The 16416-nt window shown below is 34.6% G+C and overlaps 2 protein-coding genes across 3 annotated transcripts; both read right to left on the bottom strand.

Annotated features, from left to right (window-relative positions):
* On the bottom strand, positions 836-7402 carry LOC109845225. 2 transcript variants are annotated; one of them, XM_020414447.1, is made up of 5 exons: positions 7180-7402; positions 6953-7084; positions 6810-6847; positions 6590-6656; positions 836-1355 (listed from the first exon to the last, which is right to left on the bottom strand). In XM_020414447.1, exons 1-5 carry the CDS (start codon positions 7342-7344, stop codon positions 960-962), a joined length of 798 nt encoding a protein of 265 aa, XP_020270036.1. In that variant the 5' UTR covers positions 7345-7402; the 3' UTR covers positions 836-959. The 2 variants fall into 2 exon arrangements, with proteins under 2 accessions (XP_020270036.1, XP_020270037.1); XM_020414448.1 differs by lacking the exon at positions 6810-6847 and adding an exon at positions 6741-6778.
* LOC109845539 (F-box protein SKIP23-like) lies at positions 8810-10096 on the bottom strand. The gene has a single exon (XM_020414799.1). It carries the CDS (start codon positions 10053-10055, stop codon positions 8943-8945), a length of 1113 nt encoding a protein of 370 aa, XP_020270388.1. The 5' UTR covers positions 10056-10096; the 3' UTR covers positions 8810-8942.

The raw sequence follows: 16416 nt of genomic DNA, 5'->3' as shown, positions 1-16416 counted from the left end.
CTAACTTTTAATTATGATCTTTTTCTTTTTATTTTATCTCCTACAGAGATTTTCTTTGGTTTCCGTTTAGGTATAATAATTTCATATTCCTTAACTTTAATTTTGTAATCATAGGGAGACTAAGTGGCGATATATCTTATGTGAAAATTGTATTATATTTATTTGTTGAAATGAGTGCTTATTGATTGTTCTCAAAGATGGCTGCTTTTGCCTATGAAGGCACAACAAGAAGGATGGCTGCTTTTCTTTTCAGATAAAAAGATTTAATTGGTTTTTATTACTTTTATGTTGATGATGCATTGAGAAAAGGACGGAAGAGTCGGGGATTTTGCATTTGTGAGATGCAAGTATGATGATAGTGAAAAAAACTGGGACTGCATCTATTGTTTGTTTTTTTGTAATATAATTTGTTAATTTATTTATATACGAAAAAATATGGTTGGTAGAGAAATCATGACACAGATTTATTTATGCTCTTTTACAAGTGTATCCTTTACTAATTGTAGTTGGGATATTTGTTGAATGATGTTATTTCTAGGGTATTTTGTATCATTATTGTTGAACGGAGCTATTTTTCTAGGACTTTTTAAATGCAAGTTATCTGGATAACTTTTTGTTCTTTTTAAGTTGTTCTTATTATGTATATAATAATATGTTTAACAAAATTAAATAAAACATATTTAGTGAAAGAAAATCACAGCAAAAAGCAACTGTTGCAAGTTTTCTGGATAGTAATAGTTATTTTTTAGATTTTGTTTTATAATATAACATGAAAATAAAAATCCCCGCAACATCGCATGGGTATAACACTAGTATAATCTATTCTATTACTTTGTGAACGCTGAATGTATTTATGTTGAATATAAATAAATGTATACAAATAGATTACAACAACAAAGCATCTACCCTAAATTTTTGGGATAAGCTATACATATATCGCGTATAAACTGCATATAAAATTACAGAATTGTATCAATGGCTAAACTTACAATGAAACCCAGAACTGCACCAACCAGAACCTGAACCTCCGTATGACCCACTGATTCATTCAATGGCTTGTAGTAATTGCTCACCTTTTTCAACGTTCTACTACCAATTTTAGAGCTTGATATATCTCCCAACTTGCTGGATGTTGTCCTCGAACCATAAACCAAGTACGATTCTGACTGTGATGAACACGAATCCCTTTTCTCGGAATAAGAGAGGACGGGAGTGTTTTCTTTAGAATTTACGGAGGATTTTTTGGGGCTTGGATCACCAAATGCTTCTTCTTTCAAACAAAGAGTCTCCTTCTCTTGAGCCTCTAGCATCTTGTTCAGAAGTTTCGCGTGGATTCCTACCTCTCTCCGAACACCCTAATAAATAAACAATAGCATAAGACCTAAGAATTGAAGATGTTTAATATCGAGCAGATCTATGAAGACAATGAGAAAATATAAGGAATATGAGAAAATATAATCAAAATTACTGCAAAAGGCAAGTAATGAAAAACTTCAATTGTTTAAGATAATTTTTCAAAGAACAAACTTCAACATATTTTCCATTTATGTGGAAGAACAAGCTCAAGGGCTTGTACCTGCCAAATGTAAAATTTTACTTGATATAGTATTCCTCTTATAGCCAAAACCCTTCTTCTACAAAAAAATGTTATTACCCAGCCATATACAGCTGACTATCCTTCATGCAGACATCAGATAATTCATCTTAGCTTGTCAACAAACATGAAATCGATATCAAACCTTAAAATAATTCAGCCTTGGTTAGTGAACACCAAATTCTGGGATGAGAAGCAAAGTGCGGTGAGACATGAAACAGAAGCATATAGGAAAAAGTCACTGAGAAAATGAGTAACTTCCAGATAGATGAAGCAACCCAAGAAATCAGGATCAGGCTATAATGGATGAAACTATATCAAAGAATCTGTCATGAAAAGGAATGCAATTTATCTAAAAGGCTAAATTAACTGTTGGCAAATTGATCATGGTTTTCTACATGTAAATTGGTATATATGGCGAAGTTCTAAACTATGATTCGAACCGTTTAGCTTACTTAACTGAATTATTTCTTCATTGCACTTCTTTCAGTTTTCCTTCTTTCATTTTCTCTTTTCTGTGTCCTCAAGTTTTCAATTGATTCAACTTGTAGTGCGGCCAAATCCTTAAAATTAGGTCTCTAAATAGTTGAGATGCTTGATGCCTGATGGCAATAGGCAAACACAGAGAAGGAACTCACCAGAGAGGTAACTACTGGAGAGCAACGTATGGCAGAAACGAAGAACAAACAGGGGCTTGCAACTTTTAATATAAATAATGTTGTTGCACGGGCCATCTGGAGCATACAGCTAAATACATAGGTAGAACGTCAAAGGAAACAGATTCATGATGTGGAGTACCTGGAATGATAACAGATGGAGGCTGCAAAACGTGAAAAAGGGATCTCAGTCAAAACAGGCATCATGATGGCTAGCAAAACAGTGACCAAATAGCAATGGCAAATGGGGTTACTGCAACCACTTGCGTATCCCACTCAAGGGGTAAAGATATAATAACAAATAACATACTCCCGGATGAACTCATGAGACCAATATAAAACTGTACTTAATTGCTATTGATCAAAACACCATTACCCAATGGTGTAAGGTAGAAAGTCTGATGACAGAAAAGAGGCAGCTCCATTTGGTAAGAAGTGTGGGTTACCAAGAGAATACAATGTGTGGATTGAGAACATAGTTTGACCAACTGAACCAGTTAAAGCAGCTCCCTATCAGTGCAGAGAAGTGCACAGGGCTCGAGCAGTGTGCAGTGCATGGCTTAAGATTGCAACTTGTCTGCTACTTGGGTACTGCCCAAGTTAGTGTGCAGTGCAACAGGTCACATGGTTCGACTCTCTCTGCGCTGTCAACACGACACATGGTTTGAGAGAGCATTGTTCGGCTAAAAAAGGGCAAAACATCTTCCCTCCCAATGTTAAATGGGTTCAAGACAGAGCAAATCATCCTAAACTGATAGACGACCATCAAAGACACTCCAGCTGACGTGGCCAGAATTTCCGCGTTGACATTTACCGGCAGGATAAAACTTGTGATCTGGAAATTTCGCCAACCAAAAATTGCTAACAACAGCCTCATAAGAGTCGTGCTCCAAATTGCGGAATCCCTGAGGTCACTGTGGATTACCTTAGATCGTACTTCTTCCGCAGTTACAACAGATCGTGAATTGTTCCTAGTACAGTATTCCTCATGCATCGGTTTAATGGAAGCTTAGTTTAAACAATTTATTAAATGGATAACCTAATTTATTTATGAAGAAAAGCTCACTAGTCCCGTGTTCTTTAGACAACTGATTAGAGGCGTTGAGTGGCACTAACATATCTCCAAAGCCTATAGACCATGCTATCTTTAGTCATGAACAGGTATGCCGTAACATATTTCGTCAGGGTTGCTTATGAAAAAACTATTTATTAGTCAATACTCATCAAATCCATTATTTTATCATTTAATTTCTACTAAGTTGTTTTAACATTGCAACCTTAATTACGACAATAATAATCAGCATTATGTTATATTAGTCACAAATTTTGGTTGACTATTATTTAATGTTTACCAATTTATATCAATTTCATGGAATTCAGGAACATTTTATTTTCAGATTGTTGTTGGAGAATAGTTGCATGTAAGAATGATATGCAATCTTAATATGCAATCAAATGAATAATTAATATATCTCCTAGAGTAAGAATACTTGATTGCAATAATCAACTCCTGGCTCCTGATAGATTTCAATGTATACAATGATTATAAATCCTTAGTTAACAATATTTTTACATTAGAAAAGAGGCGTGGAATATGAAAAAGATTATAAATAAACAACCATAGTAGGTGAATGTGAATCTCGAAATGAGATAATTTTGCTATATATAATTTGTTTTGTTACTTTCCAGTGCACTAAATCATACCATTTTTTGAATTGCTGTGGATTTCAAGTCATCACTAATCAATATGTTACTATGCATATATTTCATCCTATCTAATTATCTGAGGCAATAGACTTTCGAAACTAAGACAACATATTACTATACATGATTTCTTCTCTGACAAAACATTCAGGAAAAGCATCATGCTTGACCGCCGAAAACTATATAAACTTGGCAAAAGTAAATAATTTCAACTTTTTTAAAGGAAACTGACAAATACATTTAAAATTTATATATGTGTTGTTTATTTGATGGTTAAAACAAAATATTTAGCATGCGACTGACAAACAAATAGTTAGTAAAACTGTTTAATAATGTTATATTGATTGTGGATTTGTCCATGACAAATAAAAATAAGTTAGTTGCTGGATCTTTTCATGAACTCTCGGAGCAAATCCTGGGAAAACAATAGTTTTGGTAGAGTGACTTGAGTTTCTAGCATTCTATTAGGATTACACAAGGATGCAATCATAAGAGAAAGATTAGAACCTTGAACCACTTTATCGATATTCAATACTATTGTTCCGCAAATTTACCCCAAATTCATGAAAAATCCAGTAATCAAGTTTTTTTTTTCTGTCATAATCAAGTCTCAATATTAATATAGCATGAGAAGCTGTCTATCAATTCTTTTATTAGTTTGATGTAAATGCTTTATATCAACTAGCAAACAAACAATCTTTTTAAATGTATTTGTCATTTAATTTTTTAAAATAAATATATAAATATTCTTACTTTACCAAGTTGAAGCTTTTGTCATCCCTCAAACATGTTTCTACTGGCTGTTTAGTAATAAATTGATAAATACTACTCTTATGTATACTAGTATGAAAATTGCCATCTATTTAGAATAGTCTATTATATTCACAATCTTAATTAAATAAGATCAAATATATTAATATTAGCATATATTAAAGAGATATGAAATCTATAATGCGTTCAGAAGAATATGGTAATGTTTGTTGTATTGAAAAAAACAAAATAAATTATAATAGACCAAATTAACTAGTTACAAACTTACATTCCCCATTATGCCTATAAATTTATAATCTATTTCATATCTGACAAATCTTGTTTATAATGGAAAATTAGTATTTGCAGATATAAAATATTGTATATATTGAAAGAACTACCAGAATGTTAATTGCAATTACTTAACACTTGCACCAAGTTGTACTAATTGTCGGTTTCATCATATATTACAAATGTTATAGCATGTCCTAACACTCCTAGATATAATTATGTTTAATAACAACCTAAAAACAAATCTAACATTTATAAATTCTGATAAATAGAGTGTTAGAGATTAAGAAATAATCAACCTTAGTTAATGATTGAACTATTATAATACTAATAACATTATGATATTTAAAAACAAACTAGAAATTAAAAATACAAACTACTTGCTTCTAATGAGAATGAACCGATAAAATATTTTTTCTCAAAAGTAACTCTCTCTAATGGAACAATTCCGTGTACATATTCATAGCTAAAAGGCAAAGTAGCTTCCACACTAAGCAAGTACGTTACTTTTGCGGAACACTTTAATCAGTGGCATTAAGGCATTGTAATAAAGGACATTATGAAAAATGGTTTTCCTTAGTAAATAAATAAGGTTATTGATCTAATAAATTATTTCCTGTAAATGAGTACTAAACTAGTCTGCGATGAATAATTTACAAGGGAGTACCTACACGCAAGTACAGCTAAGACAATCTACAGGGATGTCAAGGCTGCCATCATTTTGGAAACATGGAATCCTGCCCCCATATAAATAATTGATGACACACTAACTAATCGGGTTTCATCAGACATACACAAATAAGATTACTTTGATTTGGAAAGACTAGGCAATAAATGGGGCTTCGTCAGATCTGCACAAACACAGACAAAAAGGGAGGTCGTCAGGTGTTATTGCATAGCATCGCCTCTCCAATGCCTACGTTAGTCTCTTTGCCATCAGAAAACAGGGTAAGATGGTATTCCTTGTTTAGGAGATCACTCGGGATTCCTCATTTGTGCAGATCTGAATTTAGGGTTATCATTGACCCAAATCAAATGCTGAAATACAATATACAAAAGCATCTGATACTAGAGAAGAAAAATAAGGAAAGCATAATAGCTGTTCTCTAATACAAAATACCATAAGAAGCCGCTATGAGCTTCAAAATCAAGAATTGCATAAATTTTGGTTGAGTTTAGTATGCAAATTGACCTACACAAACACATAATTGCACTCCCTTTTACTATGGAACTTGCCGGTTAAAAATAAATTCTAAAGTACCATACAAGGTGCAATAATGGGCTTCCTTAAGTTGTGAGGTAGAACTGCATGTCTTAATCGCACCAATTTCAAGCCACAACAATGCCTTAGTCATGACAGACACGATGATTCTCGCAAAAACTAGTTCAAAGAAAGCATGTAAAACCCAGAAAAATGGCAATAAGCATCTACAAGAATCAATGACTACCCATGAGATATCGCCTCTTCTCTACGTATTTTTCTATCAACACAGGAACATCACACAGGAGCAAAATAGAGATTGAAAAACAGAACAAGTTTGTGACAACGTTACCAAAAGAGACGTTCTCCAATATCTGATCTCGGCGAACATACCTGTGCATCATACATAACAAGAACAGCAAAAACAACAGACATGCCAAAAATTGGATCTGAGAAACCCCTGCATACCAAAAACAACCCTCGCCACATTAATCTGATTCACATTAGCTAACAAATAACGCAACGAAAAGGGACAACGATATACCTTTCTAGACCAAGGGAAGTTGCAGCAGCCGTAACACTCTGCAAACCTCAAAAGTAGACAACGATATACCTTTCTAGACCAAGGGAAGTTGCAGCAGCCGTAACACTCTGCAAACCTCAAAAGTAAACAACAAAATACAATTTTTAATTCATAAGAACCCTAGAATCACAAGAAATAGGGAAAATGTTAATGACCCACTAAAAAAATCATACAGAGGAGTGAGTAGAGGGCATCCCCCCAGACTGAACGAATGACTTGAGATTGAACCCGTCTCCTCTAATAGCAGATGTAAAAAATTTTGAGAGCTGACCAATTGTAGCTGATACTGCAGCTGCGGCTAAAACCTATAGAGGAAAAAAAAAAGTCAAATTCTTCACTTTTTCTCCATTAAAACCCAAAATTGAGGTTTTTTTTTTATTTAATTTCATTTCATTAATACCTTGTTGTGAGTAAGGTCAAGGAAATCATCAAACCCAACACTCAGAGAAACAATTTGGGATCTGGGTCTTCTCAATGGAAGAGAGTTGAACAAAAAGATCTTGGTTTTAAAGAGAGGAGGGGAGAGAGAGCAAGTGAGAGAAGCAGCAGAAGCATATGAGGCCATGAATGAGCTTAATTCTTTTGAAGTGCAATCGGGTGGAGCTCGCCTTTCGTGTTTTGGGAAAGATTCCGGTCAACTTATAGTGAACAGGAATCAGAGCTCGGCCCCCTTACTTTTGGTTATTTGCATATATGCCCCTTACGTATAGTTATTTACAAAAACACCCTCTACATCTTGGTGTTTGCAAATATACCCTCAAATCATCAATTTTGTAAATAATTACCCTCGCATCAATTAATCATTAACTTTGATAAACTAATTTATAATTGTAATGTAATAACAAAATAGTTAATTTTTCAGAACCAAGTTGATTTGTTGATTTTTGGGGCATTTTCACAAAGTTGATGATTTGAGGTATAGTTTTGCAAATATTAAGATTTAAAAGATATTTTTATAAATATCCATAATTAAGGCTATATATTTCTAAAAAAATTTAGAAAATTAAATTCATATGGGGGCTCTTTAGGAGATCTTTAGGAGAATGGAACATGAGACATTAGAGTACTACTCAAATGCAGCTTACCAACTTGGCTAGACCCTATTAATTTTAAAAAGTACTATCTTGACGATAACTATTAAAACTCAAAAAACAAGCAATTTACCTATTACTTTTTATTTGGCAAAAGTAGAAAATTAATACATTTTGTTCATTCCGACGATGATACGGTATTTTTTAACATAGAACGGTGACAATAAGACCAAAAAAATCCTAATTTTAAACGGAATATTTTTTTCCTTTGTACTCAAAAAGATTCTTTGGCTAGAAAAGTGCTCAATCCTTGTCCACATGTGATCCAAGCTAAATATTGATTACTACACTCTTTTCTAACTAAGAGTAGGAATAACAGTTAGAAAGATTAATTTTTATGAGAATAGAGGTATCTTATAGCAATTTCAATGATGTGATGGGTTAATTTCAAAGAAACCTACGAAATGGCAGACCAAATAGCAATTTCAATATTTTGGAAGAATATGAAAGATGTAAGGGACCAATATTGATAAAACCCAAAATATTTTTCTTAAATTTATCGATTTCACGTCAAAAATCCTAATTTCTAAGCATATATGTTTCCCTTCTGCTCAGAGTTTTTTGAAAGAGAATTAATTGCTTTCATCCTTCCGGGCATTTTCGCCTCCTCGTTTCTCAGTACTGTAAGAACGAGAAGCTGTTAACCTAACATAAAACGTTACTCATGCCTCCAAATAATTCTCAGCATTTTACAACTGAGTCTGCTCTTCTACATCTGCTCAAAAAGGGTAATGTTCAACAAATGGCATCATAATTTATTAATGTTATTATTATTTGCATAAAATCCATATCCAGTAATTTAAAATAGTGGCCTTTGCATGTAATCTCTGTCATGATATAAAGTACTTAAGAGAATGTATACGAAACAATTGTTCAATATGACACTTCTCGTGTGCTAGTACCCTCCAAATATTAACAATATACTTAAAAACAAAAACAAACTTGGAGATTCACACTGAATTATTTCACACTTTTTCCAGCTAATATTATTCAACAGAGACAGAAAACATCAAGCAATATCAATCAAGCGAAGGAAAGACGTTCTGTAATACAAAAATGAATTATTGAGCCCCTACCAAGGATTTGGAGAAATCCAAATCGGTGGAAAAGAGAAACACTTGTCCATGTCCCCGAACATTTGAATCTTTCTATCTTCTAAATCATACACACCCATGTCGTACGAAGAATCTAAATACTCAATATCATCCGTAAAGTAAATGCAATTGCTTTTGCATCCTCGAAAAGATTGTGCGGGCAATGAAAGCGAGCAATTGAGTCCCAAGAACAATGCTTGATCTCCTAAGCTCTCCGACTCAACCCAACAGAGCTCACATTCAAGTAATCCTTCTCTAGATTCAAGCTTGTATACAATAAAGTTCGTAGTAAAAGTTTCAGTCTGTTCATCTAAAACTCTTTCAACATGAAGCAACTCTCCTGATGTTGATTCGACTAAATATCTCCTCCTAGGACTGTAATCTCCCTTTGCAATGAGTTTCATTTTAACATCATCATTTGAGACATCATAAGCAACTGTCGTCCCAGTTTCATTAATAGCATAGAACTGACCCTTGTATGGTATGACATCATAGAGATTGAACGTATATTGATTCACATAAGTCCACTTGTCATCTCCTGGCCTACAGAAAGATAGGATCGACAATTCTGAGATGATTGCCATAACAATGCAGTCATCACCCAAGTTTCTCTTGTTTGCATTGGACGATATTATGGCTTTCAGTATGAATCCAAAATCTTCACCTTCAGGGTTTTCAAGCGTGGATAGGGATGGAAGGGGAATTTGATTCCTTGTTAAAGGATTTAAGAGCTTAATTTCTTGACTATTCAGCTCAACTGTGAGCAACCAACCATTAGAGGATCCAGCAATCACCTTGTTATTTAGTTCTGGCACAAGGAATTTACCATAACTTTTCATATCAGAAACTGAAAGGAAATTGATGCTTCCCAATTTATCCTCAATAGGACACTGCATTAGCAATGGAAGGGGTTTTTGAATTGGGAGACATAAGGATATGGGGAGTTTTGGAGGAAGAAAGTGAAGGCTGTTTGTAACAATAGAACGCCATTGTTTACATGTGGCACCAAAGCGAAGAACATCTGTGTGACGAGTTATCTTTTCAGCAATTAGCTGTAAGAGATCTCTATTAAGATTAGCCCATAAATCCATTTATCTTCCTGAAAATAACAAAACATGAGAGGCAAAGAATAAGAACTAAGATCAAATAGAAAAAACCGAGCTACATGTGGCTAAACAATCACTTAAAGTATATCTCATACAAATAAAACATGTGCCGATTAAAAATGCCATGCTCCATATTTGCTTAAGTTTTACAAAATTAATGATGAGTTCCAACTCAATTATGGTTAATTTTGAGATGAATTGTCATTGGTTCATATATGTATGACGTATATGATAGTTATCTGAAACTCATATGTTATCAAGCAAAAAGAACTTCTCGCATACACGAGGGATTTGATTTCTCCTTGGTGAATATATCACACTTGCCGGCCCACCATACAAAATAATAAATCTCAAACACAATAATTTGAAGACTAAATTAGAAATGTTTCGATAAATTCTCAATCTAAAGTCCGATCAAGGCTATAAAGCATAGAAATAGCCAGCAATCTAAAAGAGGGACCTGAGTTGGGTTTAGGATCTTGGATGTGGAAACATAACATATCATGCTATGCTGACAAAGGTGACTTGATCCTACAGATATGTAGTTAGATTTTATTGATACGGAAAAAAAAAAGAAAAAAAATACAGTTATATGATCTTCCAATGTGGAACTATATAAAGTTCTCTAATTTCTCTACAATACTAACTGCTCTCATACTCTCAAATAAGAAAGGATCAACACCTCAGACAACTTGGAAATCTGACAACCAAAAGATGTTAAGGTTTTCATAGTTAAAAGACGTGTTCAACTTGAATCAGGTTAGGTTTGGGACATATTTCCTCTGGTTAATATAGGTTTACATATTTATGGCATATACAATGGTGTAACCAAACCTCGTCCAGGGATCTAGTGAAGAGTATCTTTCACATACAAAAGGGATTTGCTTGCTCTTTGGCGAATAATATCCCCTTTCCATAATATAAACCAGTAGAGATTATACATTATTATTAGAATACTATGTCACAAGGGTGACAATAAATTCTCAATTTAAAGGTAGATCAAGGCTGTGAAGCATAGAAATTAGCAAGCATTCGAAGAAGAGGTCCAGAGTTCAATGGAGAGTGCTTATTCGTTGGGAAACAGAGCTAGGATTTTGGCTATGATAACATAATATATCATGTTGAGAAAGTGACTTGATCCTTGAGAGAGATGTAGGACTAGAATTCACGAATTATTGCAATTCTATTGAATAAAAAATTAAAGAAAAACTTTTGTAGGACTCAGCGAAAATGTGAGAACGACTTTCTTAAAGAGATATCCACTGATCTCGAGCAATCAAACAAGGCTAGATGCTCCTCAGCAGTATGGTCCCTTCTATACCAGATCTCAGGCGTGCACGACCACATAGGGGGTAAGATCGCAAAATAATTATAATAATGTAGAAAGTTTTGACGGGAAAGAAAATGAACATAGAATATATATATATACGGACACGCACGCACGCGCACGCACACACACATATATATATATATATATATATATATATATATATATATATATATATATATTATCAATTTTAACGGTTTTGAATGAATAGAGCTTTTCACATGGCTCGATGGAGGGTCAAACGACGACGGGTTCACCCCAAACTTGGTGTGTTGGGGTTTTAGAATATGTAGATCAAGTTCAACGGAACGGATCATCCATAATGTCGCTCAATCATGTGATTTTAGAGGCGTCAAGGAGGAAATCCCCTCCTATGACAAGGATACCCATTAATCTCATATGAGATTAATGGGTATCCTTGTCATAAGAGGGGATTTCCTCCTTGGCGCCTCTAAAATCACATAATTGAGCGACATTATGGATGATCCGCTCCGTTGAACTTGATTTACATATTCTAAAACCCCAACACACCAAGTTTGGGGTGAACCCATCGTTGTTTGACCCTTCATCCACTCGTATCAATTTTTAACGGTTTTGAATGAATAGAACTTTTCACATGACTCGATGGAGGGTCAAAACGACGACGGATTCACCCCAAACTTGGTGTGTTGGGGTTTTAGAATATGTAGATCAAGTTCAACGGAGCGGATCATCCACAATGTCGCTCAATTATGTGATTTTAGAGGCGTCAAGGAGGAAATCCCCTCCTATGACAAGGATACCCATTAATCTCTCTCTCTCTCTATATATATATGATTAATGAGTATCCTCATCATAGGAGCTTACTATACTACTACTATCATATATATCACCTATATATCATACCTACTATACACTCTATATATATGGTTCCCCTATTTGAATGAGCGAATGAGATGAACCACCTACCCAAGCACAAAAGTTGTTGCTTCATACCATATATATATATATATACTATCATATACCTATACTACCTATACCCTAATACTTATAACCACCATAATTCATACCATACCTATATATTACCTTATATATAATGGTCCTATTTGAATGACGAATGAGAATGAACTACAAGGCACAAAAGCTTGTGCTTTCAATACCATATTATATATAATATTTACCCCCCCTACCTATACTATATACTACTATTCACTATACCCCTACCCTATACTATAACTACATAATACTAGGGAAAGTTCGATCTCTAAGGCTGAAACTTAGATTCTCACCTAAAGACGCCGGTCCACAATCACATCACTTCCCTAATTATTTTTTTCCGATCCCCGCTCCGTTGAACTTGATCTACACGATCTTCAATCTAAACGCACCAATTTTGGGGTAAGCCCGTCGTGTTTTTTAAACCTTCTCCACCTCAGCCGCAATTTTAACAGTTTCAAATAAATAGAACTTTTGCACGGCTTAACGAATGTCCAAACACGACGGGTTCCACCCCAAAATTGGTGTGTTTGGGTTTAAGACGTGTAGATCACGTCACGGAGCGGACACCGAAGAATGACGTCGATTTTAGGCCGCGTCTTAGGTGCGAATTAAGGTCACATTACATCACTTTTTCCATTATATATATATATATATATACTATACTATAATATATAGTATACATATATAAATATATATATATGGTTCCTATTTGAAGAGTGGATGAAATGAACCACCCTAACCAAGCACCAAAGTTGCGCTTCATACCCAAGGTTCCTCCGATATTATATATTATTATATACTATCATACTTATATAATATATATATATATCATATTTAAACTTGTGTTAAACTTAAAGTGGAAAACAAAAAGTTGTCCACCAAACTTTTTAGCCACTCATATCCACTAAGGATCCTTGCATTGATATAAAGCTTTTTTATAGTTAATAAATATGCGCTATGAAGTTTGGTCAATAATTAAGTTGATAGAAGTCTTACTCTCTCTCTCGTCCTCTCCTTCTACTGCTCTCTCTCTCTATATATATATATAATAAATATATATATATATATATATATACTATATATATTTAACTATATATATATATATTATATATAGTATATACCAAGTATGATATAGACTTCTAGACTTGAATCTACATTTAGTAACATTTATTATTATAAGGAAATCATAATGAACATGAGGCCTTGAACTGGAATCCTATACCTGAAATAACAAATATACATAGAACGCTTACTCTTTTGAATCATAGGTTTATCAACTAAATTTGGATGTGCACTATCCAACTCTTAATAGTCCAAACTTCCACAACCACGGTCACACGGTAATTCTCATGTACGTAGAACCTCTAAGCAAGGTTTTGAATGTCGCCGACATGTCCGACATATCGGCCGACATGTCGATTTGAGGGCTTGAGCGACACGACATGAGCGTTTCCAACTCGTATGTCGGTTTTCGGGGTCATATTGGGCATATAGGCAAATTTTTCAGCCTTGAAAAATCGACCGATATGATCCTTTTTTTGAGATCTGTTTTTTATTATCGGGTTTGGGTTTAGTGATAAAAACCCAAGTCTGTTTGACCCGTTCTCATGTTTAAGGGTTTCTTAGGAACCCGATAGAAAGAAAAGAAAAATATTAGGGCTACAGCGGACTTGAGAACCGATCACTCCTTTCGTGAATGACGACATCCTTCCCCCACCTCCATCACGGACCCCCGTCATCCATCTCCCGTTGCGCCCTTAAATTCGAATCCCAACCGAACCTGAGAGCGACAGGGTATCCCGTCATCGGGATAAAGGGAAGAGGATAGTCGGTGACTCATCCGAATGATCCCGAGCAGACGAAGAAGAATAAGAAGAGCCCCAGCACCGTCTCCCTGCGACGTCTCATCGTCGGCACTGCCTCCTTGCGACGTCAGAATCAACCCATCGCTAGCGCCTCTTTTAGAATTTATAAGTATGCTTATATTGAATTTAGGAATGCTTAGATTACATTTAGTACATGATATTATACATATGGGCACCACCTGATATGGCAATCCGATATTTAGTCCATGTCCCCTAATATATCCCCGATTACCGCTATCCGACATGGATTTCAGCCGTCCGACATGAACCCGACATCCGACATTTAAAACCTTACCTCTAAGAATAGAAAAGACCGTAAAGAGATGGCTCTATGTCCCAAATTCATTAACAGTTACATGACTTAACTTGAACTGATCTCTCCATGGAGCAACTCTACCTTTAGATGAGATTTTTGGAGTGTACAACACCAATGCAGAATCAAATTCCACATTTATAAATATGAGTACTCTCTAATAGATATATAAGTCTACCTTGTTTCTACTCTTTGAAGTTCCTTCAAGGGATCATTTATCATAGAAGTAGGGTTCCCACATTCGAGGTTCCTGACTTCCTATTCATTTGGGCTCAATATCATGCCTTTGGTTGAATATTGGACCAGGCTAGACCTTTTGTCAAATGATTAAGAGTTCCTTTATTGGACCATAGTCCTGCTAAGGGGATGTTTGTTTGCGCAAATAAAGAGAGAAATAGGCGATTTGAAATCTGACCCCTTAGCCACATAGAATTTTGGTTTCAAGACATTTTCAATTCCAACGTTTGCTTCGCTGGGTGATTTAAAGAAAAGGGGGATGAAATCGGGTGCCACGTCAAAATTTGGAGAAAACCTATTTCAGAGCTCATGAGTCTGAAATAGGTGAGAAATGCCCCATCAATGAATTTAATATTGCTTAAAGCACCATTGAAACGACGGTTGGAAGTAAAGGGTATTATTTAATGTCCCGTCACTGAATATTTAATTGAAAAACTCATTGTATTTCTTAATTTTTGGATGTTGAAACAAACCCAAGAAATGGAAGTCCATGTTTTCCGGTCTATGATTTCAATGTGAAACAAATCAAATAAGTCAAATGGGGGAAACCCTCTGAAATGTCCAGAAATGGTTTTCAAACTAATTTTCTGTTTTCTTTTTTTTTGGGAAATGTACCAAACAGACCCTAAATTACGTTCAAATTGTACAAAATCTAATGTGACATATTGATTAAGAGTTTCTTTATTGATTTACATCTCATTATTGCTCCAAATTGGTCAAATTGTTTGTGTAATTATGTTGCTATTTATAACCCACCTCAAATAATCCAATCTATATTTAATTGCTCGATAGATTATTTTTGTTGCATATCGCGATGATGAGCTTGTGGAATTAATTGCTGAATAAATAGCTAATAAGCTAAAGATCAATCTAACTAACTAACAAATTAAATAAGAAATCCTATTTATTAAAATTTTCCTAGTTCTAAGGAACATGGAAAACATAATATAACGTAAAATACTCTAATTTTGTTATCTAAAAGGGGCACATTTCTTGTATAAAAGTAGCGTCCAGAAGGATAACAAAAACAAAGTAGAAAAACACATGTTTCCTTTCTCTGCTCACTTCCTTTCCATCAAAACTTTCACAATTATTATTATTATTATCTAGTGAGCATACTCCGGGTCACCTCCTCAGTGTGGTCATTCATGCTTGGGATATGGTAGAGAAGAGATCGTACTGTTAAGGACTGATCTCACGAGATCGCCGAATGTGTCTTTAAGGTAAGTAACTAACAAACTAAATAAGAAATCAGATATTTTTTTCCTATAAACAAGGGAAACACAAGATAACGTAAACTTATATAAGGGGCTAAGGGGGGAATTTCTTTTCAATAAAATAGTCCTTAGATGGATAAGGCAAAACTTATTGTTTCTCTTCTTTATCTCTCTACTTTTCTTCCTTCCTCATATATCTAAAGTGAGGGCAGTGGGTTCAATTGCAACCATTGACCCCCCCTAAGAAATATATCTAGTATTAGGCCCAAAATTATCAATTTGCCTTGACGTTATTTGATATTGTTGACACCCAACCCCTTAGTCTTTTGAAAATAAACACCTAAACGGGTGAAAACGAATCCATTTACCCATTACCTAATCCTTAGATTCCCCCAGATTATTTCCCCAG

This window comes from Asparagus officinalis, chromosome 6 (genome assembly GCF_001876935.1).
Source record: "Asparagus officinalis chromosome 6, Aspof.V1, whole genome shotgun sequence".
NCBI classification, from domain to species: Eukaryota; Viridiplantae; Streptophyta; class Magnoliopsida; order Asparagales; family Asparagaceae; genus Asparagus; species Asparagus officinalis.
The sequence above is the reverse complement of the archived record's forward strand: the minus strand, read 5'-3'. Positions and strand labels throughout refer to the sequence as shown.